The sequence below is a fragment of the Rhinichthys klamathensis genome, unplaced genomic scaffold (assembly GCF_029890125.1).
Source record: "Rhinichthys klamathensis goyatoka isolate OS25496 unplaced genomic scaffold, OSU_Roscu_1.1 h1tg000358l_1, whole genome shotgun sequence".
Lineage (NCBI taxonomy): Eukaryota > Metazoa > Chordata > Actinopteri > Cypriniformes > Leuciscidae > Rhinichthys > Rhinichthys klamathensis.
Genome location: NW_026606867.1, coordinates 414,234 through 441,708, shown reverse-complemented (window position 1 = coordinate 441,708; position 27,475 = coordinate 414,234). Strand labels below are relative to the sequence as shown.

The window sequence follows — 27,475 nt, the reverse complement described above, 5'->3', positions numbered from 1 at the left end:
ATACATATATATATATATATATATATATATATATATATATATATATATATATATATATATATATATATATATAAAACTTTATTAATAAAATAAGAATATATTTGTAATATATAATTGAATACAGAATGCTGCAAAATCAATCAGCTGTAAATCAAACTAGCTGTGAACCTTCTGAATCTCTTCATTTATTACATATTAAAGTTGATTTTATTTATCATAGTTAATGATTATACATTAGCCTATAGTTTCATAATATTATCACTTTAAAATACTGTATAAAATAATATATATATATATACGTCTTTACATAAATTTAAGCAGTTTATGAAAAATGCTGTTTGAATCAAGTTATTACTAAAATTATATGCTGAAGTTATGGTTTTTTTTATGCTGAAATTATGTAATATATAGCCTACCTACCTCCCATGGGCTGACGTCAGACGTAGCCTACAGCGCGCTCTCGTTGACGTGCACGCGGCTATGAAGAACTGGAAGTAGTCTAATCTATACATGCAGACAGTTTACATTAATCTTCCAATCCAGATGACGGCTGTCACTGGTAAGATTCATCGAGCTGTATTTGCGTTTTTGCATAATTGTCGTGATATATAATAAACAAAGAGGTCAACAGACGCTTAATATTCCGATTATCTTTTCGTTGCTTATTGGTTTAAATAATAAATCGTATGGCATGCAAGGTGTGTTTTTAACCTGACAGCAACGGTTTGCGCCGTTCAAACATTCAGATAAATGAAACTGCAGGTTCTTCTCATTTGAGGCTTTTGTTATAAAAAATGACACAGAAACAGAGGAATGAGAGATTTTTGATTGACACTCAAACTAGCCAATCAGTTTTTTGGTTTTGTTTTGTTGACGTGCATCTCAGCCAATGGCATCCAAGAAGAAGTCACTTGTCACTTAATGCTTTTTGTGTGTTTTCCGAGTTTATGTTCATGTCTGTATCAATGAAAATCGAAGTGAAACGTTTTTGAAATATTTTGACAAACATATTGAACGTTTGCATTTACTATGTAAATGAAGGGTTGGTTGTTGTAAAAATCACGGAAAATCGCTGCAAGAGCTCGTGTTTAATCTTTTTATCTAGCTTCTGTGAATATAAAACATATGAAAGCAGTTAGCTTTGTCATCATTAACAGTACCAGATATTATCCTATCTTACATAGGGGCTTTCAAATATTGCCTTATATTAACAATGGTAGTCAAAAGGTTGAGATCAACTTCGTTATTAACACTGAAAATGTTATCCTGAAAAGTAACTCTTTTAAATGTATTAAAAGAGAGTATTTAAGTGATAATAACATTGTTAAACTATAGTGTATAATCATTAAATATAATAAGTAAAATAAATTGTAATATATAATACATTTACAAATTCAGAAGGTTCACAGCTGTATTTGTATTTAATTCTGTTGTATGTACTGTAATTGTATATAATCTCATTTGTTATATATAAATAGTAAAATAATAAATACAAAACTGAACTGTGTAAATAAAATGCAAAGATATGTGATCTCTTTCTAGATGCATGATGTTGCATTTTATTACAAATTGCATATAACAACATTTTTGTTCTTATATTTTATGATGATTAGTGTGTAACAAATATTAGTAACATTATTGTCAGTGATATAGGAACATTGAAGTACTCACATGATACTCACTTTTATAATTAGTTTAAATTTTGTTGTAATTCAGAAGAGCATCAGTTCCTAGTCCAACTATGATCTAAGAGGAGATGATAGCAGAGCCAACTTTACTGTCCAGATCGGTGCAAAAGTGAGACACATGAAAACTACCTCTGCATTATTTTCTAAATTACATTATATATTTTAGGTCTGCTATGTGTACTTAGAAACAACTGCCTGTGCATCCTGTTTTCAGAGAGAACTCAGTAGTCGACGTCTCTTCCTGTGCATCGGTGCATCACGTCCCAAGTGAGAGAAATGAAAACAGACAGAAGACTGTGGTAAGAGCTACCACTCCTTTCTCTCAAAAACTAAAACACACACACAAAAAACAACAACCTTACAACATGTTACATCTCATAGACTTTCATTATAGCACAGACAATTTCCTTTGAGATATACTGTAAGATCAGTTGTAATCTGGTAGTATTTTTTGTTGTGTGCAGAGAGGAAAGAGGAAAGCCCGGGAATGCTCTGAAAATGCCAAGCGAAAGCGTTCAAAGAGCAGTAATGGCAGCCTGGGCAGAGCAGAGAACGAACAGCTCAAAAATGGAGATGTGGAAGCCGTCACCCTGTTTGAGGTGGTCAGCATGGGCAGGAGCGCCATGCAGGTACATCCATCTAGATCAGCCCTGTTACAGATAAATGTTCTATTTAGGTCATATAAGTTTAAACAAATCTATATTATATGGATGTTTGGTCTGTTTTGTGCAAGGCTGTGGTGGATGACTGGATTGATGCGTACACCGTCGACAGAGACACAGCACTGCTCGATCTCATCAGCTTCTTTATCCAGTGTTCAGGATGCAAAGGTAACTGTGCTCTCTTTCATAATAGCATATTTTTAAAAAAATAGTAATGACGTCTAAAATGGACAATTTTGATGGTCTTGGTTAATTTTTAGTTGTTTAGTTTGTTTTTGTGGCTTGTATCTAACAAATATCATAGTTCAGGATGTGAATGCTATGTGTGTTTTGTAGGGATGGTCACAGCAGAGATGTTTCAGAGCAAACAGGGTACTGACGTCATGAGTAAAATGGTGGAAGATCTGGATGAGGTTAGACATTCAGCATACTCATCATTGAATGCTTTCCCATGTTCTTTGCTCTTACTGATGACTTATTTGCCTTTATTTAATCATAGGACACAGGTTTACAATTTAAGAAGTTCCTTGCATTTCCGTGGATTTTAACTGTCACGTGGCCTCTTGACATGGTACGGTTTAAGAGTATTAATTTCTTTTAAAAACATCTTACTAACCCCAAACTTATTTTAAATTTAAAAGTAAATGTATTTTTCCATCTCTGTCGTCTCTCCATCCTCCTCAGGACAGTGGCGAGTATCCCCTCATCATGTCCGGCCTGTACTGGAAGAGGTTTCGTTCACACTTCTGTGAGTTTGTATCGGTGCTAGTGGCCCAGTGTCAGAACTCTGTCATCTTTGATGGCTACCTCTTGAACACACTCATTTCACTGCTGACAGAGCTCTCCGATTCCAGAGTTCGCGCTTTCAGGCACACCTGTACGCTAGCAGGTAAGTTCCCCTCTGAACATTAATTCCCCTTGACCTGGCTGAACCACACGCATATCCCGAATGCTGATGTTTTGCCACTGTTGTGTGTGTCTCTGCAGCAGTGAAGCTGCTTAGCGCTTTGGTGAATGTGGCTCTCAACCTCAGTGTCAGTGTTGATAACAGTCAGCGGCTGTATGAGGTTGAGCTGGCTAAGATGGCCAGCAAACGGGCTTCTCAGCGGCTGGACAGGATCCAGAGAAAGATCAGTGAGGTTAGACTGTGACAACAAGAGTTCAACATTTCTATACATAGTTCTTTCTGAAGTATAGTCAGGGTCCAAAACTGACACTCGCCAAGTCCAAGTGTGAGTAAAATTTGGGTTTGGTGAGTACATAAAACTATAGATATACATAATACATGTTTTGAATCGCATTGTATATTATACTGTGACACTCAATGATGTAAGTGACATGCACAATTCAAACAGTCATACAAATGTCTGCTAACGCCAGTACATGACTTGCACTTCCAATAACTTTTAAGATACCCAAGGTATTTTTTTAAATCACCTGGGGCCTCATTTATAAAACTTTGCGTAGGATTTGCGTCAGAAGTGGCGTACGGATGAAACATAGGACGTGCGTACGCACAGAAATATTCGGATTTATAAAACCGTGCGCACGCACATCCTTTCCCTTAATAAATCACAATCAATTCTAAATGTAGCGCAGCTTTTGCGGCTTCATGTCACGCCCATAGTTGCCCATAAATAGTCCGTGAAACGCCCATAAGTTAATATTCATCGATTGCAAAATCATGGCAAACATAGAGAGGAAATCAAAAAAACGTAACTTCACTCAATGTGAAGTAGAAGTTATCGTTGGCGAGGTGGAAAAGAGGAGAAAAATGTTGTTTGGAGGGCACAGTGTGGGCATATAGGCTACTAATGCCAAAAAGGCACTTGAGTGGCAAAAGGTTGCAGACGCCGTAAATGCTGTAGCCTCACAACCTCGGACTGTGGCCGAAATAAAAAAGAAATGACAAGCTACAGATGTCGGTTATAATCTACTTGGAAATGGGAAATAGTTCAGCGCAAATGTAATTTCTTCGAGCTTTCTGAATGGTTGAGACATAGGTCTACGTCATACGTTATTTTATCAAAAATAAAACAAACTAAAGGCATATGCATGAATACCATGATTCCGTAGCTGATGAAGTTATTTTTTACTATGAAAACAACTTTCCCCAGTGGACAAATAATACATCTATCTATCTATCTATCTATCTATCTATCTATCTATCTATCTATCTATCTATCTATCTATCTATCTATCTATCTATCTATCTATCTATCTATCTATCTATTAGGGCTGAGCGATTTTATCGATTCTGCGATATAAATCGATATTTTTTCTCCCAAGAAAGTATCGATTTTTAGGCCGCGAGTATCGATACATAAGTCCCATTCAAATCCCCCGTGTTAAACCCGTTCGCGTTGCATGAAGAGTGATTTGGTCAGCCAGCCGCTAGTGGCCAGCTGCGCGCGTGCATCGATATTGACGAAAATCCAGCTGTATTCAAACAACAACTTAGCTCTCCTTGTTGGCTAGGCTCCTTGCATGCTGGCTAGTAGCTTTTTTTAAAGCTGGGTCTCCGAAATTGACAGCGCTGTGTTGGACAGATTTGTGCAGCGGTGTTCCGTGAGTGAGAAAGTGCGCGAGGTACGGATGAGTGTGTGTGTGTGTGTGTGTGTGTGAGAGAGAGAGAGAGAGAGAGAGAGCGAGAGCGAGGTAGTGCTGCGTGAATGCGCTGCGGCGCTCTGCAATCAAATACGATTTTAAATAGGCTTAGTAAAAAAAAAAAAAATGTAAAAAAAATCGTATTCGGTGGTGGAAAACGCCGGCTTTAGGCGCATGGTGAACGCGATGGAGCCCCGCTATCCTATTCCAACCCGCGAACACCTCATCAAGGTTTGCATTCCCAGGCTGTACACTCAGGCAAGAGCACACGTCAAAGCCTCCCTGGCCAGCGCGGAGAGAGTTTCCCTGACGTGCGACGGCTTGACCTCGCGCACAACTGAAGCACGTCACATGTTCAGTGTCAAGCTAAAAAAGCTGTCAAAGAAAAGGCAGTGCAAAGAAACTGTTCACAACAGGCCACTTGCTGCACCTTTTAACTCTCCATTGAAAAGTAAATAAAGTGCAGTATTGCAATTAACAAAGGCTTATAAGCTACAGTTTGCACTGTTGTCTTTCAATAAATAGAACTAATTTTCTCTACACATATTTGATTCATTTTGTCCAGCATTTGCAAGCTGTACTCTCTGCCCAGTCAGAGACATATATTGTGTAAATGATGTTTTCAGTTTTCAGTTCAATTAATTCAATCCAAGTAAATGGAAGACTCACAAGATGTCACCAAAATCACTCTGTCCCCTTTAAATCTTTCAGAAAATGATGTAAGTGTATCGAATTATATCGAATCGTATCGTTGGCTGAATATCGTGATATATATCGTATCGTCAGCCGAATATCGTGTATCGTATCGTATCGTGAGATTAGTGTATCGCTACAGCCCTACTATCTATCTATCTATCTCCCTAATTATCTATCTATCTAATTGCATCTATATCTGCTCCGCCTGACGGACACATTGGCGAGAATATCAGTTTTGTACATTATTTCGTTCTGTTTACCATCTTATTTATGAGGATGAATTGTATAACATGCCAATATTATTGCAGAACATATTTCACTTTTCTTTTTGCAAATATGTGTTAATTTGCATTTCTGTTGCAGATCGATCAAACGGGTGTTCGTGTAGGCTGTTAATTGTAAGACTTGCTTTGTGAAGTTATTTATGATTTATGAGAGGCAGTATTGCCATTTATTTTACACAACGGTCTACAGTTTCACACACTTTCACGTGTTTCTTCCATCTGCCGACGGTGTCGCCATTTCTCAGTTCACCCGTTTTTGTGCGTACGCCTGGGTCAGAGCTTGCGTGAAGGACCGCACATTTTACCGTCAAGTTTGCTTTTTATAAATACCAATTATTGCGTAGAGAGCGGCGTACGCCTTCTTTTGTGCGTACGCAACGTTTATAAATGAGGCCCCAGACCTCCACGTAGTAACTTATACTGTAGGTGGAATATTAAAATATACAAATGATATAGACTACCAATCAGAAGTTTGGGGTTGGTAGGATTTTAAATGTGTTTGAAAGAAGTCTCTTATGCTCACCAAGGCTGCATTTATTTGATCAAATAACAGTAAATCCTTTTATTTAGAATCCTTGGTGAATAAAAGTAAAAAAAAGTCCTACTAACCCCAAATGTTTGAATGGTAGTGTTGATGTACAGGAAACAATATATGAATACACAATATGTGAATAACCAAACTGAACGAATTACTTTCATTCCTCAGTTACAAGACAGGAAATTTGAAATTGAGAACATGATGGATGCCATTTTCAAAGGAGTCTTCCTGAAGAGATACAGGTAATCTTTAATTTAACCACTCTTATGGCCCTTACTTCCTTGAAAAAAATAAAAACCTTGTACCATTATCTCTGTGTGGTGAATTTCAGAGACGTGATTCCTGAAATCAGGGCGATCTGTATGGAGGAACTGATGGTGTGGATGAAGCTGTATAGTTCTGTGTTTCTGAACGACAGCTACCTGAAGTATGTGGGATGGATGATGCATGACAAGGTGGGTGACCCAGTAGTCTAGTGTTTAAAGAACAGTTTATTTTTCCGATTGTTGTTGATGAGTTGAGTTGATATTTGACCACGTTTTATTTGTTGTATATTCTACAGCAACCTGATGTGCGTCTGAAATGCGTGCTGGGTCTACAGGGACTTTATCAGGACCAAAGTAGTTCCAAAATGGACCTTTTTACGATACGGTTTAAGGTAACAACTGCTTCCACATTCTTACACTAGTTGTGTCACAAATAATGCTCTAACTATTTAACCGTGTAGTGTGTGAATTTTTCTATGGTTATTTTGTCACGGAAGTCTGATAGCTCCTACTCCTCCGCTATGCAATGAAAGCTGTGACAGCTGAGTGAATGAAGTGTCCAACATTCCACACTTCATTATTTGAGTTAATTAGGTGCATCATCTGGGTATTAGAAGTGCACTTTTATAATGTTAACACTACTCACACTGTTTATACTAAAAATGGCATAGACTAGTGGCAAAAATCTGAATACATATCATGTCCTAACGAGGCACAATAACAATAAGTTTCTTGCTAATTTGTCCATGAACTCTACACAAAAATGCTGTACACCACGCCACAATCACAGCCAATTGGAACATAATTGATTTATGATATACAGTTTTGTGCAGCACAGCTGAATGGATCAGGGATATTGGAGTGGAGCTGCAGTGGAGTTACTCAGCATGATGCTACAGAAACAAAGCAACTTACAAAAGTTCAGCTTGTTGCTGTTGCCAGTGATTAGGACAAAATCTCAAATTAACATGACTGTATTGTGATTTTATCACATACCCGGTTAAGACACTGTGACCGTTTTAAGCTCAAATCGTTCCTGAGAGTAACTTCTGTAAAAAAAAAATAAAGTTGGAGAGTTGTTTACTGGCTGTAAGTTTGTCCTCAAACTCTTGCAGTCATGCTGTTCTGCCCAAACTTCTCAAATGGATGCAGTCTGTAAGCTTATTTGGCAGTATGTAAGTTCAGGTCCAGTGAAGCTATAGTGGGCCAGCAGGAGGGCAGGATTACTGATTGACAGGCTAGAAAGCCCCTCAGGTTTTGCCTTGGGCTCACTGGCCTGATGGCTTCCCACAGGACCCCACCCTCACCATACCCTCAATAACGACAGCAAGTACATTAGCACAACCGTAATTTAAAGAGCTGTTTAAGTGCATCGTGGGTCTCTAACTCAAGTCCTATTGTAGGTTTTTGAGAGATTGCTCTCATAGCGGGTAGTTAAAGTGTTTACATGAGCGATTGACTGCTGTTTCTGTTGAAGGAGAGGATGATCTCTTTGACTCTGGATAAAGACCATGAAGTGGCCATACAGGCCGTGAGATTGCTCATGGTCATGTCCCAGTAAGTATCTCCCCCTTGCTCCTCGTGCTGACTATTCCTCATAAAGTGTGATCATCCAAACTTTGACTTCTCCTCTGCAAAGCATATTCGTGACTGTTCCTCAAGTAATTGCTGAAATTATTCCCTTTTGTGCCAGATCCTGTGAGGATGTTCTGAGTCCTGATGACCACAAGAACGTCTTCCAGTTTGTGTACTGCTCTCACAGACCTCTAGCTATCACTGCGGGTGAATTCCTCTACAATAGGTATGTGTTGATTGTCTTTGACTGCTTATGAGTCGTTCTACAAAAGCCTTTCCCATTTGTCTCCCATATGTACATATATGTAAATTTTGGTGTAACATGGTGTAATTTCTTTGCTCTTAGGCTGCTAAGTAACCCTGAATTATCAAGGCCCAGAGAAGGAGCCTCCGATCAGGATAGACACAGAGAATTACTCTTAGCCAGAGTGCGATCCCTTATCCACTTCCACACTGAGAGCGAGGTTTGTTAACTCCAAGTGTGTTTTTGTTTGTGTTTTTAACTTAGAAATAGCATATTGTGAGTAGTGAATGGGCACAAGGAGGTGCTTGTGTGGGCAATAAACATTTAAATCAAAATAAACTTAATTAAAAAAAAAATATATATATAACCTTTTTTAATGGTGCAATAAAATAAAAAATAAATATGAATACTAAATATGAAAATGAAAACCATGTAAAAAATAATACCCTGCTGTCTTTTTTAAACATTTTTATGATGCATGTGGACATTAACCAGTCATCTAAAAATATTGCAGAAAGAACACAAGAATGTGTCCTGTGTTTACTGTAAGTGGACTTAGCTATCATTAACACATCCAGCATGTTTTTGTTGTTGTGTCATTGATAGAAAGGACAGGAAACAATTGAAGAAGAAAGAAAAGTGGGATATGGAAATAACCCCAGCCATAATCAAACATGGGTCAGAGTTTTGTTATTTTAAAATAATGATTTTAGTTCTCTCCCTTGTGTTATAGCTGCACCAGCATGTGCTGTACCTCGTTGATAGTCTGTGGGACAGTGCTGGAACTCTGCTGAAAGACTGGACCGGTCTTACCTCACTGCTTTTACCTCACAAGTCCTGTCAAGAACAAGGCTAGTACACTTTAACAGCTTACCCTATTTTTAATATTCAAACTACACTGTAGTTTTGACTAATATGTTTTAATGATTACATATAAAATAAAAATAATTGATTGCTATCCAGAATTATCTCCACTGGTTGAAACCCGTTGTGAGAAAAGAAACTGCCACTTTTTTTTGTGCTGTGCCTATATATTTATGTGTGTATGTATATGAACCGCAGCTCTGAGCAGTGCCGAGGAAGCCTTTGTGATTGAGCTCATGTTGGCATCAGTCAGGCAGGCTGCAGAGGGTCCACCTTTGTCGGGGAGAGGAGCAGGTAAAAAGGTGAGACTTTCTTTTGAATCTCTCATTTAGATACTTTCATTAGATGGCGCTGATTTAACAGGGCTGTCAGATATTTTTTAGTTTTATTTTTAGACTCCAGCCATTCACTTTCTTACAGATTGGCTTTAAGTAATTGCTAGTTGCATATCTATGTTTGTTTTTAGGTGATAAGTACTAAAGAGAAAAAGTTACAAACTGATGTCTGCGCTACACTCACTGAACACTTCATTAAAGTGCTGCCTGAGCTGTTATCTAAGGTAAAAGAAAAATAAGTGCACTGTTCATTTTACCATGACTGCTTCCCCATAAATTGAGCACAGCTGATCACCTGATATCTAATCACATACTCTAGTACTCAGCGGATGCTGAAAAACTGACCTCCTTCCTAAGAATACCTCAGTTTTTCCAAACGGACACCTGTGATCTTGAAAACTTACAGGTGAGTGTTTGTGTGTCATCTGATGCACTGATGAATTCACTGTATAAAATAATAGATCTAACATAATAAGTCTGTATAAAAAACAGTATTATTGTGAAATATTATTTCAATTTAAAATACTTTTTATTTTAATATATTTTTAAAATGTTAATTATTCCTGTGATGGCAAAGCTGAATTTTCAGCATTCATTACTCTAGTCTTTAGTGTCACATGATCCTTCAGAAATAATTCTAATATGCAGATTAGGTGCATTTCTCATTATTATTAATGTTGAAATGAAAACAGTGATCATTTTTTTTCAGGATTTGAATAGAAACTTAAAAAGAACAGCATTGATTTGAAAAATAATTCTTTTGTAACGGTACAAATGTCTTTAATGTCACTTTTGATCAATTTAATGTCCTTGCTGAATCAATTGATTCATTTCTTTCAAAAGAAATCTTACTGACCCCAAACTTTTGAACAGTAGATACCGTTCTCTAGAGCACTTCTCTTTTGCTTTTAATGTGCAATTTGGTGTAGTATGTGCAGGCATTGCTGGCTGATTTGGAAGCTGTGGTGGACAGACACACAGACACTGGGCTGCTGGAGACGGCTGCTCGTTCTTACCAGAGCCTCTGTGCTCAGGATTCACCCTGGCACTCCCTGGCCCGACCCAGCTTTGACCGCCTCATCCAGCACTGGACAAACACACTGGGAAGATGGTTAGGAGAATCACTGAGTGTGAGTATACTAAAGAACCTTAAACTCTGATAGCCAGTGGTAGATGCTCTTTTATATGGAAGCTTGTTTCCGCCACTGAATAAAAAAAAATTAAAAAAATAATTGCGACTTTTTATCTCACAATTGTACGGAGCCCCTAAAGGGACCTTTGCAAAAATAAAAAAATAAAGACTATTGCGTGCGCACGCGAAACGTATCGCGTGCGCACACGATAGTTTCTCGTGCGCACGCGATACATTTCTCGTGCCCACGCAAAACGTTTCTTGTGCACACGCATTACAATTTGCGGTTTGCTTCACTGTCATTACTATGAGGAAAACAAGAGCATGGATGGCAAAGTTTAAACTTCTCCTCTAGATTAAAAAAGACCAAAGTGTTATTAAACTGTTGGTTACAATGTGACCAAATAAATCCTTATTTTTTAAGGAATTGGTTTAACAGGGATATTAATTATCTTATGAACAGGTTTGATAATTATGGAAATATTTTAACATACGAACAATGTATGCAAATCCATAGTTTTCCTGTGCATTTTAAACAATTTAATTAAAGCTATTTCCCCAACTCTGATTCATCTTATCAAAAGTCATATTCAATTTAACTCCACATTAATGATAAATCCAAAATAAATGGCATTGAATTGATTGATAAAAAATTCTATAATAAACATATTTGTACAATATTTCAAATACAAAATAAAATAGCACCTAGAGGAAATTTTTTGGAACTCTATTATTGATCATATTATTGGAAGACTGCTTGGTTAATCCCCTTTAAATATTGCATTAATAATAAAACCAAAGAAATACATTTAAAAAATTTGCATACTATACATGTTAGAATTTTGATGATTATGGCTTACAGCTATGAAAACCTTTTCATAGTATTCTAAATTTGAATTTGGGGTTTTCATAAGCTGTAAGCCATAATCATAAAAATTATAACAAATAACGGCTTGAAATATCTCACTTTGCATGTAATGAGTCTGTTATATATTAGTTTCACCTTTTAAGTTGGGGATGAATTTAAATATTTTTGCTTATGGATATAAAATTTTGCCAACAATATAAATTAACATTGTATTCAAGACCTTTGTTAACATTGTTTTCATAATATTCAATAATATCCTTTAAAGTAAAACAGTATTTCATTTTTACTAAATTAAAGATAAATTCTGCCAATTTCTTCCAGAAATTTTGGATAATTTTGCATTCAAAAAACAAATGAGTCAACACCTCTTTCCCACTTTTACAAAAGGAACATAAATCGTCAATATCAGAGTATCTTGCAATTTCTTTGGTTTTATTATTAATACAATATTTAAAGGGGATTAACCAAGCAGTCTTCCAATTAATATTATCAATAATAGAGTTAAAAAAAAACTCTAGGTGCTATTTTATTTTGTATTTGAAATATTGTACAAATATGTTTATTATTGCATTTTTTATCAATCAATTCAATGCCATTTAAAATTCATTTTGGATTTATCATTAATGTGGAGTTAAATTGAATATGACTTTTGATAAGATGAATCAGAGTAGGGGAAATAGCTTTAATGACAGAATTAAATTCTTTAAAATGCACAGGAAAACTATGGATTCGCATAAATTGGTCGTATGTTAAAATATTTCCATAATTATCAAACATATTCATAAGATTATTAATATCCCTGTTAAACCAATTCCTTAAAAATAAGGATTTATTGGTCAACCAACAGTTAATAACACTTTGGTCTTTTTTAATCTAGAGGAGAAGTTTAAACCTTGACATCCATGCTCTTGTTTTCCTCATAGTAAAATTTTATGCAAACCGGAAATTGTAATGTGTGCGCACGAGAAACGTATCGCGTGCGCACGAGAAACATATCGCGTGCGCACGAGAAACTATCGCGTGCGCACGCAATGTGTTTCGCGTGCGCATGCGATAGTCTTTATTTTAAATTTTTTTGCAAAGGTCCCTTTAGGGGCTCCGTACAATTGCGAGATATGAAGTCAGAATTGTGAGAAATAAAGTCGCAATTGCGAGATATAAAGTCGCAATTCTGAGAAATAAAGTCGCAATTGCTAGATATAAAGTCGCAATTGCTAGATATAAAGTCGCAATTCTGAGAAATAAAGTCGCAATTGCGAGATATAAAGTCGCAATTATGAGAAATAAAGTCGCAATTGCGAGAAAAAAAGACTTTTTATCTCACAATTCTGACTTTTTTTCTCACAATTGCGAGTTTACATCTCGCAATTCTGATTTTATAACACATAATTGCGAGTTTATATCTCGAAATTCTGACATCTTTTCTCAGAATTGTGAGATATAAACTCGCAATTGCGAGTTATCAGGCCAATTCTAAGGGGGAAAAAAGACAAACTTTTTCCCCTCAGAATAGTTTATATCTCACAATTCTGACTTTACAACACGCAATTTCGACTTTATATCTCGCAATTCTGACTTTATAACTCGCAATTCTGACTTTATAACACGCAATTGCGACTTTATTTCACGCAATTCGGACTTTACAACACGCAATTGCGACTTTATATCACGCAATTCTGACTTTATAACCTGCAATTGCGACTTTATATCAATAAATTCTGACTTTATATCTCGCAATTCTGATTTTATAACACGCAATTGCGATTTTATATCACGCAATTCTGACTTTATATCTCACAATTGTGAGAAAAAAAGTCAGAATTGTGAGATAAAAAGTCGCAATTACCTTTTTTATTTTTCATTCTGTGGCGGAAACAATCTTCCATACTTTTACAAGCTTGTACCAGATACATAAATGGATTTTATCTGGATCTTGACATGAAAAAAAAAAATCATTTTATTTATGACATTGATTTATTGTGACTGTACCTTACAGAATAGAGTCTAATTAAAAGTTATTCCTTTCATGTACAGAGCGGTTGTTTCACTGCAAGCGAGGACAACACTTTGGAAATTCTGTCCATACTGAAGAAACTTACTGCGTTCAACATGTAAGCAGTTTCTATTAGTTTATTTTATCCACATGCACACTGCAACATTTGTGATAATCACATTCTATTGTAAAATCGAACCCACTCATTCTGTGTTTTACATACCCTGCTAACAATGCTATGTTCTAAGAATGTTTTCCTAACATTAGGTTATGAAAACGTTATTTTTGAAAGGTCTGCAAACATTCAAAAAAGTATTTTTTCCCCCTGGTTTCATGTTTGATGCATGTTTGAGCTGTTTTAACTGAACGCAACTTGCACTGATATCTTAAAATATGTCACTGCCATTGTTTTGTCACAAGATGCAGACAAGTAATGTTTTTTTCTAAGGCACGTTTATAAAAGATACTTAAATGTTATAATTAAGATAAGGCCTAATCCTGGCTTAACCTAAGCCCTGTCTGTGAAACCAGGCCTTTATGGTTTAAAGAACGTTTTTTGAATGAATGTTCTGGAAATGTTACCAGGATGTGCTTTTAATTGCACCATTAACAAGTAGTTGTTCAGTTAAGAACTATACACAGAATTATTCAAAATAGGCTCTGTTTCTTAATGTGACTTTCTGTCTGTTGCTTTATCAAATCTGTCTAGTGCTCAGGATCTGTCTAAATGGAGCCTTTATGAGCTGGGGACCAAACTCCTGGAGGCAGAGATAAAACATGGCGGTCTTCCCATGGAGGTGACATTATTAGCCCTGTACCGAACAACCTAGAACCTATATCATTCTTATTTCCGTCAGCAGGTTCATCTTTCTAATTTGTAATTCTCATAGGTGACGGTTGAGGCTCTGCGCTGTATGTGTAGCTGCGTTCTGTGGAAGCTCAACACCTTTGGAGAAGGTGTGACCTCCAGGGTGAGCCATATACTTTTCTCTTCCACTCTGATTGGAGCGTGACTGCTGTCATAGATGGCCAAGATCACGCTTAGAATGGTAACATCTACATGCACAGACATACACACAGAGTTTTCCCTTGGGCGATTAATTAATCAAGCATTTTTAAGCATGCGAGACTGTCTGTCTACTGAGTTGCATATGATCCATCACGAAGATCCGTGTCCTTTAAACCTGCCACATTACATTTCAAATATCAACACAGAGGCTCTATGGGTATGTCTAGCGGATTTTAATAAGTGATAGAAAGCGCTTGATCGTGAGTCTTACGGAAAAGTTGATGCTGGTGATGGATTGTAGGGGGCGTAATGGTTCGCTGTTATGTGAGCATTTCAACGCTAATAGCAGGTCCTTTTATTAGACCTATATTTCCATGCAGTGCACGGTGTAATCATATCTCCCCAACTCTAACCTTTATGCAGTGAAATATTGGCGGCCATTAAGACTGCTGTAGGTAAGAGGTGCTCAATGCTGGCTCAGGAATGGCCGCTTGCTCCTCTGGCCTCGTCATCAATAACTGACAGCGCAGGCGGCAATTTTTGGGCTTAGGCGGCAGCTCGACTCAATCTGCAATTCTAATATCAATGGCGACCCGAGGTAAGGGGGGGGTGGGGAGACGTGTTCAGCATACAATTGGGATGTATGTCGGTTTCAAAAAGAGTCATTTAGCTGAATTGACATTACGACTACGTGGGATGGAGGAACCGATCCGGCACGTCCACCTCGGAGCTCCACGTGCACATAATTATGAAAGAATATTTTACACACGACTCTGGCGGCACTGCTTGCAATGACGCTTTCATCAGTCTACATCAGTTAGAGCCTGCTGTGCTTCTTTCCGTTTCTGCTATTTTGCGTAATTATACTCTGCTCATTCCTGTCGCTCAAAATTCATGACTTTCCCCCTAAATGTCAAAGCTTTGTGTACTTTCTCAATCAGTATGGTCATAAAAACTGCATGCGTAATAATTAAATAAAACATAATTGTCATTGGTATGGATGTGTTTGTGTGTGGTTTTAGGAGTCCTCCCTCCAGCAGAGAAACCAGCTACGTGCGTTCTGTGAGAAATGCCAGCGCTGTCTCTCGCACGCTGAGCAGCTTGTACGAGAGCAAGTGAGCATCACGTTTCTCTTTCTCTGTTCATGGCATGCCACTCGGTTCAGCCTTTTCTTCAAAGTGGATCATTCCAGACACATCAGAGCGTATTGTCTGTGTGTTAAGCAGTAGCATGTGTGCCAGTGGGCCGATGCGCTGGCATTGTTTGAATCCTATTTGTTTTGACTTTAATTTCTTGCGGAGTGCCCTTGGCACCTGCGTTGTGTTTTAATGAATCCTCACTCCATGCCAGGGCAAGCTGACAGCAGAAAAACACACTGATTGAAACTAAACCTAATGAAAGTTCCTGGCAATCTGTTTATTTTAAGACTGCTTCGAACTGTCAATGTTCTCTGGGAATTGATGTCACAGTTTTAAAGCATTTATATTCATTTTAATCAAAAATAATTAATCACATCAATTATTTGTCAATGAATCAATCGGATTAATGTCAGATCATTAATACATTCTTTTTGGAGAATGGTTATTTATGCTGTGTTCACACCGTGTCATAATTGCCACAATGACAACACATGACATTTTACTCAGAGCTGTTCACGTTCACTGAATTATGCATTTCAATGGCAACACAATCAACACCTAAATTAATTTGTGGGGGTCAAGCGGTACAGCAGTCATGTGGTACAAGTCAGAGCTCTCGGAAAATTCAGAGCTCTCTTACAAGTTATGAGTTCTAGAAGGACGTGCATGCTTTTTACAAGTCGGAATCTCGTAATTGTGACACGGATTAACTGCACTTTTAATTAGATTAAGAATTATAGTAGATTTTAGATACGATTTTTTTTTTGTTATGTTGTCTACTTGATATCACATCTGTTGATCAGGCACTGTCTATTTTATGTTGTTTTTCACAAAGGCCTTCATGTGTCTGAGTGACGTTCTCATAGCTCATAATTACCAGCTTCAGATGTGGGATTCGTCTGCAGGCACTCCATTGCTGTACACCCCTGATCCCAAACTCCAGAAAGCTCTTCTTTCCTTCGTCCTGGAGCATGTCTTCACCAGCCCTGAGCTGGACACCCACAGCAGTAAAGGTTCTCTTCCCTTTTCATTTACAGTAAATCATAAGGGTCCTTGTTTGGCTTGTGCTCTGCTGTGGGCTGACATGTGGGCGGCCTCAACAGATCCAGCGTTGCCTTTTAGATCAGATTTTTTGCATGTTCTTGAGGGTTCTTTGAAAATATGCATAAAATGAGAAAACTTTGATGTTCTTGAAACTCAATGACGCATTCAACGTGGGGTTTGCTCACAGGATGGTTTTCAGGAAAGGCCCAAAATGAACACTTACCAAGTGCTAAATACAAGTAAAGATGGCTGTGGGAAGTCAATGAAATGGTGAAATTACTTCCCAATTGGCCATTAACTTTATGAGCTACAGTATCTGACTAGTTTGGAGTTCAAATCAAACGTCTTATGAAGAAAACATCTGATGCCTATTTTTTTTTATCTTTTTTTTTTTTTTTGGTGGAAAATGTATCCTTATAAGATTATCTAGAATACCTAAGGTATCATAAAATTCTGCCTCTAAAATTCACTAGGCCCGGGACAAACTTTTAATGTGTGGGTGTGGGCCCCCCTCTCCCCTGGGCCCAATTAAGCCACCGAGACGAAAACATGAGGAACAAAATCACAACGGCTCTTGATGCTTTTGTGACAGACGTAGTTTTCCTGAGAGACAGAGACTGTCTCATTCTATATATGATGCTCTGAGTGACACAGTGACATGTGCTGTTTGTCAGAAATATGATAGGAAAAACAGCTACATAATTCATATTTAATAATGTTATATATTCATAATATGTTTTGTAAAAAAAAAATTATATATTGTAAAAAATATATATAAAATAGCAAAATATAGTTCTATATAGTTACTTGAGCACCAAATCTGCATATTAGAATGATTTCTGAAGGATCACATGACACTGAAGACTGGAGTAATGGATAATGAAAATTCAGCTGTACCATCACAGAAATACATTTCAAAATATATTCAAATTGCAAACAGTTATTTCTGTAATTGTAATTTCAATGTTGTACTGTTTTAATTATATTTTTTATCAAATACATGCAGCCTTTGAGCATAAGAGACTTCTTACCTACTGCAAACTTTTGACACACACACACACACACACAGTACTTACAAAGGTGTCCGGATAGATCAGAATAGTCTCAAGTTCACCAGCAGATGGCAGTCAGTCACTACACCAGCCTACGTCAGGCACAAATAATCACATAAATAACTCCATCAGCCTCTATTACTCTTGCAGAACACAGTATTTGTTCGTGGTTAGTTAATCTAATTGCACCCGGACCTTCTCACTGACCTATCAAACATGCCTCTGAATAAAGGAGTGTAAGTCCAACAGATAATGCATTATGATAATAATCCATTATGATATTATTACTTGAGATCTTAAAGAAGTTGGGCTTGTAAATGAACGGGTAATTAGATCTGAACAGAGCCTTGTGGAATTATATTTAGAAGTCCACACGAAATACAAGAAGCTTTGGTAGGCATATACAGAATGACTACATCTGCTGAAAAATCAATATTATGTCTCCTAAACTAGTTTTTATGTTGTTTTTGGCCTTTGTGCTGCTTTAAGACAAACACTAGCAGCATATGAGATAACATCAGAATTTGTGGTATTTGATTAGAAATCAAGTATGACTGAAGCAAATCAGATCAATTCTATAAATATTTCAGAGAGTCGTCGATTCGCGCTGGCACAAATTCTTTACCGCTTGAAAAATGCAATATAAGCTTTTGCTGGTAACATGTAATAAAAAGCAATTTAGTTATTGGATTTTCTTCACGTCACTAATGCTGTTATGAAACCTCTCTATTAAGTGATGGCTTCAGGACCAGGCAGGACGACGATAGACACATTCTGTTTCCAGAGCAGAAAATGTTGTTAACTTTAGCTCACCTCAGGAAAGCATTTCATTTATAAGATTTGAGTATCATAATTGTACCGCTCTCTTATTGAATCTGCTCTTCTCTGTTTCCCCCTGTCTCTCTCTCTCTCTCTCTCTGTGTCTGTGCAGTCAGTGAGAGTGAGTGTGGAGAGGGACTGCTGGAAGACTTGCATCGGAGGAGAAATCTTCTGGCATCATACTGCAAGCTGATAGTGCACAGTGTACTAGAGATGAGCATGGCTGCCGAGGTTTTCAAGCAGTATGTGAAGGTACATATGACACTTCACTCATCATTCAAGTTTCCTGCCTCTCTCGCTTTAGAGTAAACTCTGCCCAGGGTAAACACCAGCTCATAACCAAAGAGATCTGTTAATCAATTAGATCAATATTTTTATACTAATCTGTAGTTTTTACCTCAATATAAAGTCTATAGAAAAGCACAGTAATTTGGTGGGCCTCTAAAACATAGCACCACAACGTGCATTCAACAGGAAATAACAGTTCACAGGAAATGTAACTTTTTAAAAAAAAAATCTCAGAACAACTCATATCATTGTAGTTAAAATAGATGATAATTGATATATATATATATATATATATATATATATATATATATATATATATATATATATATATATATATTTATATATATATATTTTATTATTATTATAATACATTTATTTACTTTAATATTCAGTGCTGGTCAGAATTATTTGCCCCCTTGGTAAATATGATCAAAGATGGCTGTAAAAAATAAATCTGTATTGTTAATCCTTTTGATATTTAATTAAAAAAAATTGCAAAAATCCAACCTTTCATTGAAGTAAAAGAATTGAAAGTGGGGGGAAAATCACAAATGTTTTTCTCCAAAACACATTTGGAACAATTAATTTGCCCCCTTTTATTGAATGCTTTTTGCAACCTCCTTTTTTTCAAGATAACAGCTCTGAGTCTTCTCCTATAATGCCTGATGAGTTTAGAGAACAGAGACCATTCCTCCATACAGAATCTCTCCAGATCCTTCAGACTCCCAGATCCATGTTGGTGCTTCTCTTCAGTTCAGCCCACTCATTTTCTATAGGGTTCAGGTCAGGGACTGGGATGGCCATTGCAGATGCTTGGTTTTGTGCTCAGTGACCCATTTTTGTTTTGATGTTGATGTTTGTTTTTGGATAACTGTCCTATGACAGAGCCTGTTTGTGAGCAAAAAACCAAGCATCTGCAATGGCCATCCCAGTCCCTGACCTGAACCCTATAGAAAATGAGTGGGCTGAACTGAAGAGATCATATTTAGCAGGGGTACCATTAATTCTGAGCACGACTGTATATTAATTATTTTATATTATTATATACTAAATACTACATATACTATATATTTAAAATATTCATAATGCATATTTACTTTATTATACATATTTTAATATTATTTAATATATATGATTTATTTTATATGACTAAATATACTATATATATTTTACTATGTATATATTTAAATATATAAAATATATATAAATAAGTACTATACACTTATCTTAAATTATTTTATGCATATTAAATGCTATATTTTTTATTTTGTAAAAACTCTATTTAGCATATTAATAATTGGATTAGGCTGAGTATTTTCCTTTATATGGTGTGAAGTCATTCAAGTATTAGATGTAGGTGATCTGTTCATTTGACTCTGTTCATAACTTGAGCTCTTAGGCTTTGAATTTACGAGTTAACATGCAGAATTTACAGTGCTGTGTGTTTGTGTGTATTTGTGTGTGTTTGACACGCTGACATGTTTGGAATGCCCGCATGCCTCGGCCAGGACAGAGCAGCCAGCGTTCTCTTAGCAACATTCTTCCTGATGAGGCGTTCAAAGTGAAAACTACGACTAACACACACACACATTCTTACTCTGAATGACAGCTTTCAAAGCTGAGGCAAATAACGTTAAGTTGGTGTGCGTCACAAAGCCCTATTTTGAATAGCTTCATATCAGTAATAAGCAGTCACTTCTTTTAACTGTCTGACATTGCCAACTTTCATGACCGATTAGAGCGTCTTGAATGAATGTTTTAAAGCAAATAGAGGGTAATAAATGGAGGTTGATGTTTGACAATAGGGGTTCCATAAGCCTTAAAACCTGGAAACTGTGTAAACATTGAATGGAAAGATTCAACATGTCATATATACTACCGTTCAAAAGTTTGGGGTCAGTAATCAATTATACTTTTATTCTGCAAGCACACATTACATTGATCAAAAGTGCCATTAACTGTATATACTAGACATTTATAATATTACAAAATATTTATTTTTAAAATAAATGCTGTGTTATTTTGAACATTCTATTCAGCAAAGAATCCTGAAATCTTTTTACCGGTATCATGGTTTCCATAATAAAGGCAAAAACACCAAAAATAAACCTTAAAAAAAGAAGTGTTCCTTGAGCACCAGGTTCAGCATAGAGTGATTTCTGAAGGATCATGTGACACTGAAGACTGGAGTAATGATGCTGAAAATTCAGCTTCGCATCACAGGAATAAATAACATTTCACAATATATTTAAATAGTAAAAAGCTTTTTTAAATTGTAACAATATTTCACAAAATAACAAATCAAATAGATGCTGCCTTGGTGTTGTTACAAATGTTACAAACATTTAAAAATCTTACTGACCCCAATCTTTCGAACAGTAGTGTATAATGAACTAAAACCCCAAACCCAGAGACGGCACTTTGACTCGTCATTTCAGAAGTCCTGGAATTATGTCAGTAATGCATAACCAGAGATTCATCTACCTTGAAAAGTAGTCCCACCTCAACAGGGATCAATAGACAACTACCTTAACTCTTTATATAGCTCAGTTATTTAAAAAAATAATTCATGTAAGTGTTTTGACAAAAATACAAGCCTGATGGAGAGACCTGCCGGTCAACTTTCCCCATAGACGTTCATTGCATGATTGCATTACTGCACGTTTTTCTGTTGTTTTTACAAACTGAGGGACTAGTAAAAATAATCGTGTGTGGTAATTCATATCTCAAATAGTTTTTAACCTTAAAGAGTCCTCTAATAATTTCATGGAGTAGAATACATTGCATGAAACAACCTCTCGTGACTAATAGGCTACACTAGACCAGAGTCTTTTCCTGAGAGACAGACAGACTTATGGGTAATGTGCTCTCAGTATGCCACAGGCTTGCATTGCTAGTCGTGAAGCCATATGGCAGACATGAAGCCACATCGAGCGTTCTTCACAGCCCGTATCGCTCACTGCCGTCATTTCTCCCCTGCAGTACTACAATGACTTCGGCGACATCATCAAAGAGACCCTGAACAGGACACGGCAGATGGACAAGATCGAAAGCGCGCTCACGCTGGTGCAGTGCCTTCAGCAGGTATGGAGGGTTCTCTGTCATGTGACGTGCCTCTGTGTGCCACATCTGCTCAGCTGACTGTCCCAGGCCCCTGTGCTCTCTGCTCCCTGCAGCTGTCGACACCTCTGAGACACTCTCCCACCGTCCCATCATGCTCTGTGTGGAATGTTCTAGCAGCTCTTCCACTCCTTGAATAGCTTAATAGTAGGTTGTGTGCTGACGGAGGAAATGGAAGCAGTGCTCACACACAAACTCATGCACAGATCATCAGACTTTGCTTTTGTTTTTAAAAACAATAATTAAAAAAAACATTTAATTTAAACATTGCAGAAAGAAGTATCATCAAGGCTGCTTTTATATGATAAAAAAATTAGTACAAACTGTTTTATTTTAAATATTACAATTTTAAATAATACATATTTCAATATATGATATCTAAAAAAAAACTTGGCAAAGCTGCATTTTCAGCATCATTACTCCAGTCAGTGTCACATGATCCTTCAGAAATCATTCATATATGATGATTGGCTGCTAAAGAAACATTCCTTATTATTATCAATGTTGAAAACAGTTTTGCTGCTTAATATTTTGGAATATTAAATTTTTTTTCCCCAGGATTCTTAGAAGATTAGAAAGGAACAGCATTGATTTGAAAACTGATTTTTTTTTTGTATTAGTGTTTTCAGTCTTGACTCTTTACTGTCACTTTTGATCAATTTAATGCAGTTATGTAATGTGTAAAAAGTGCATTTTAGACAACCATGAAACTTGGAATCTTTAAAAATATATAATTTGGACCATAGTATCTTATAATATAACACTAGCAATAGCAACCTCTATGCTGCTCCATGATTAAAAATGATTGTTATTTATTAAATAATTTTGTTCATTAGAATTGCTCATAACTAAATAAAAACTATTTGGGAAATTAATCTTGTATTATTAATTATTATCTAATTAATACTTGATCTGATCAATGCCTTTTTTTGTGTCTTGCACTAGTGAAATTAACCATGTGCGTTCATTATAATTCAGAATTATATCAGATTTCTCATGTTCGAGTCCGAATGTCCAGCATGAATATATTTTGTATATATGTTAATATGCAGGAAATAAACATCGTTTCCCTCCTCTGAACTGAGGAAAGTAAAAAGCTGCAATATATTTTGATGATCATAGTAATTACACAGAAATAAGGGCAGATTTTATATAAGCTGTATCTTGTGACGTGTGTGTGTGTTCAGTTGTACCTGAGGCTGAAACAGGAGCAGGACAGAGGGAACACATGCAGCTCCAGGGTTCAGACCTACAGCAGCATCAAGGAGCTGGCCAGACGCTTCTCGCTCACTTTCGGATGGGACCAGATCAAATCCCGCGAGTCCCTGGCCATGATCCACAGGTACCGCAGTCCACTCGACTGACTCAACTGCTGACGAAGAAGTTCACTTCAGATGTCTGCCATAGTGATATAGCCAAAACCCAAACGATTGCTATGTTTGTCCTCGAATAAATATAGTTACATCAAGATGCTGCACTGCATGGCTTCATTTAGCCAGTACATAAAAGTCTCATCTTTGGTTATTTCAGTGCTGCAGCTGCAGTCCTGGTCTTATATTAGAATTCAAATATAGATGGATAAGAGAAGGAATATTCAGGTCTTAAAAGGAAATGTCCTCTTGCTAGTATGAATGAATATATTGAATTTCTTTGTGCAGGGACGGCATTGAGTTCGTTTTCAAAGGATTCGTTCAGCAGTCTGAGAAACACTCTCCGCCGCACGTCTCGTACCTCACCATCCTCAGCGAATTCTCCGGCAAACTGCTCAAACTCGACAAGAAGACTATGTAAGTCTTAAAGCTAAACCTAAAGGAATTCCACACACATGACATTTTGCCTCAGTCTCTTTATCTGCTGAAACTACGTATCTCAGTCATGTCAGTTAACAAATAGCTTTTATAAACGGGTTATCTCCGCTCTAGCTACAGTTATCTGCAGAAGTTTGCTGGTGAGCAGGTCATCAGTAACAGAGAGGAGAGCTGGATGCCGTTGATCTACTACAGAGCATCTCTGATGGGCACGGCTGAGGGAGAAGATGCCACCTCCTTCATCAGCTCTGACACCAACAAACAGCCCTCCCTCACCAACCGCTCCAGATCACCGTCCATCAGACAAGTCAACTCTGAAGGTAAGACACCTCTTAGGTCCAGGATTATAGTAATGCAATTTCTAAAAGGGTTGTTAACAGATAACATCGTTAACTTTTTACATTTCAAGGTCTTCAGTAAATATTGTGCCCTTGCAGAATCTACAAAATGTTAATTATTTTAACAAAATAAGAGGGATCATACAAAATGCATGTTATTTTTTGTTTAGTACTGTACTGAATAAGATATTTTACATAAAATATGTTTACATATAGTCAAATAAAAATATAGTTAAATAAAAAAAAAGGACCCCGTTCAAAAGTTAACACACCCTTGATTCTTAATGCTGTCCCGTTACCTGGATGATCCACAAAAGTTTTTTGGTTTTGTGATGTTTGTTCTTGAGTCCCTTGTTTGTCCTGAGCAGTTGTCCCTTCTCCTTCCCTTTACCTCTGTACAGATAAAACGTTGTCAAAATAGTTCCGGTTCACATGGCTACGTCGTGGAAGAGATAAATAATTCTCTATTATAAATTTTTAAGGCCAGAAAAGTCATTTGTTGTGGTCAATTTGTAAAGAAAGAATACACGCCTGCACATATATATATTCAAACGCACATACCTATAGACTAAACACGTAATACGCATGTGCACGCCGTCAGCGTTTTCACAGGTTTGCGTTTTTAAAGCTTGCGCAGAGGTAAAAAAAAAAAATCTATTTCAAGGTTTGCGTTCTCGAGCCACCAGGCGCTGTTTTGTGCAAATGAGCGGCCGGAGCGTGTTAAGGGTTTCCTGTTAGAACGGTGTCGTGTTAGCGGCCCCTAAATTAATAACTGATGATCTTTGCAACGGAAGTGAATCAAGCAAAACTAACGTTAACTGGACAATAACTTTATTCTAGAGCTGCTGTAAAGCCAAAACAATCTCTGTTAATGTCCTATTATCACTGTAAAGCTGCTTTGAAACAATGTTGTTAAAAGCGCTATATAAATAAAGGAAACTTAAGATTAAGATAAATTGTACTTAATTTGTCTTCAGGGAAACATGTAAGTATCTTCTGTTGCTTCCGAAGGACTGTACTGAAACAAAATAAGAAAAATGTGGACGTCTTCATCCTGTTCAAAAGTTTTCACCCCACCAGCTTTTAATGCATCGTGTTTCCATCTGGAGCATCTATGTATGTATGTGTGTGTGTATATACTGTATATAGTTTTGGGGGAAAATGCTGTTTAAAATTTTAGATGACTTATAGCTTGTCATGCTTCAAAGTTCTTACCAGGTGGTCAAAAAATAACACTGCTCTAGTCCTTTTGCTCTAGTAAATACTTTATTGTCAGACAATATATCTGTGAACTTATCTGTATATATTGGTTACTAGAGTTACTAAGAACAATGTATTTTATAATGTAAAGTTTATTATTATTTATTTTTTTACCAGGGGACCAAAGGTTTCTTTCACCCTTGACAGAATCAAAAGGAAACAAGCTTTTGAAAAGGTGAGGTCAATAAACACTTATTGACAGTCTGAACCTGTCAGTCATTTGAGTTACATACTATTGTATTTTTCTTCCATGTGTAGTTGTGAAGACTCAAAGGTCCACGCAGCCCCACTGGGCAGAGAGCAGCGGAGCAGCAGTCTCGTGTCTGATAAAGGTCCAAGGAGCAGTGATGAGGTGGATGTTGACACTGTAGATATTGATGTCTAAAGTTGTAGTTCACATCTGTCATCATGGATCTGTTTTTGTATTTGCTGTCTTTTGAGTGGTGGACAACAGTTTCACTATTGCATAATGTCCTGTACATGAAAATTGTGCCATTTAAAATGGGAATACGGTAATAATCAGATTCAGAACTAGTATGGTGGTGCTGAAATATTTTGTAAAGAATGGAAATACATGGTGCATTGCTGTTGGTAAAATGTTTTGCACTTTCAAATCGACTTGATTTTAAAACTACTAACTGTATTGCTAAAATTAATAAAATTCCAATATGAAACTTCAATCTTTCCCCCCCCCCCCCCTATGTACTGCACTGTGTACTTTAAGACCACATATTTTGTTGCATATTTCTGAATCATAATGCGTTTACCTTCATTCGGGTATTTAAATAAGTTACAATTATGTTGTAAATTGAGAACATATCTTTTGTCATTATGTAATATGCACATTTCCCCCCCTTTTTTATTTTTGAAGTAATTAAGTATTGGAAGGGAGTTCATATTCACTTCCTAAATCTTTCAAACAAATTTGACTTAAAGAAAATGAAACATGTTAATTATAAACACTGTTTTCAAAGGTGTGACTGCATTGTTTTTAGTTAACAAACATTAAGTTTTACAATTGCTAGAACCCATTTCTCAATATACTTAGGCCACTTTTTCAAAACTATTCATACAATGAGCACAACAGTACTCTATGTGGGCTAAACTGTGGATTATTTTGGCACAAGACACATTGAATGACTGCATCTTTCAAATTAAACAAATTTTCTCACTCACTAAAACTCTTTGTACCTACAGGGTGCTTACATTTACATACTCTTCTCAAAGCTTTTAGGTTGCGCTTTATTTTACAGTACGTGTCGTGCACGTATCTAAAAAGTACTGGGTAAATATAAGGCAACCACGTGGGTTAAGGTTTGGTTTAGACGTAGGTTCAGGGTTAGTACCTAGTTATTGTAATTACTCTAGTAAGTACATAGTAACATACATGGGGAACAAGACTGTAAATGTGCTACCAACTTTTAAACAAGTTCAAAACCTAAAAATACAAAATTGAATAAGACAGCAATTTCTACAGTAATACCTCATTGAAATATATTCTAAATGTAAAAAAATAAATAAAAATTAAATGCCATCACCTACACATGTGTTAGTCTTTCTCATTACCTTGTATACAAAAGGAGGCAATTTAGGAATAATTTTGTAAACATGGACCATGTAACATCCCTGCTGAAAAATCCAGCATTAACCCGCATGAATTCCATGTTGGTCGACCAGCATAGTCATGCTGTTCACAAGCAAAAATGAGACCAGGAATATGCTCTTCTGTATGGTAATGCCATGAGCTACACTATCAAGAGAGATACTGCAGCAGGATTCGGATTATATCCAACAACTGTTTAAATTTATAACAAGGGAAAGATCATTCCACTATTTTATATCAATA

The 27,475-nt window shown here is 36.7% G+C and overlaps 1 protein-coding gene across 1 annotated transcript; it reads left to right on the top strand.

The window, feature by feature from the left end:
* Positions 1-443: 443 nt before the first annotated feature.
* Positions 444-26,309, top strand: si:ch211-269e2.1 (cohesin subunit SA-2). Its single transcript, XM_056232918.1, has 32 exons — positions 444-559; positions 1,717-1,797; positions 1,903-1,987; positions 2,153-2,317; positions 2,422-2,518; positions 2,687-2,763; positions 2,850-2,921; positions 3,035-3,239; positions 3,338-3,489; positions 6,644-6,717; positions 6,807-6,930; positions 7,038-7,133; positions 8,219-8,298; positions 8,435-8,542; positions 8,663-8,780; positions 9,294-9,411; positions 9,623-9,726; positions 9,891-9,983; positions 10,079-10,165; positions 10,689-10,889; positions 13,794-13,870; positions 14,462-14,549; positions 14,643-14,723; positions 15,784-15,876; positions 16,736-16,913; positions 18,928-19,067; positions 22,086-22,187; positions 23,411-23,565; positions 23,882-24,010; positions 24,146-24,351; positions 25,747-25,804; positions 25,888-26,309. Exons 2-32 carry the CDS (start codon positions 1,757-1,759, stop codon positions 26,012-26,014), a joined length of 3,531 nt encoding a protein of 1,176 aa, XP_056088893.1. The 5' UTR covers positions 444-559; positions 1,717-1,756; the 3' UTR covers positions 26,015-26,309.
* The last annotated feature ends 1,166 nt before the right edge of the window (positions 26,310-27,475 follow it).

Bases quoted from the DNA above. Each gene is read 5' to 3' on its own strand.
- si:ch211-269e2.1 (XM_056232918.1), top strand. From the start codon at position 1,757: ATGATAGCAGAGCCAACTTTACTGTCCAGATCGGTGCAAAA. The intron at 3,490-6,643 runs GTTAGACTGTGA...TTCATTCCTCAG, and splicing joins TCCAGAGAAAGATCAGTGAG to TTACAAGACAGGAAATTTGA. The intron at 8,299-8,434 runs GTAAGTATCTCC...CTTTTGTGCCAG, and splicing joins TTGCTCATGGTCATGTCCCA to ATCCTGTGAGGATGTTCTGA.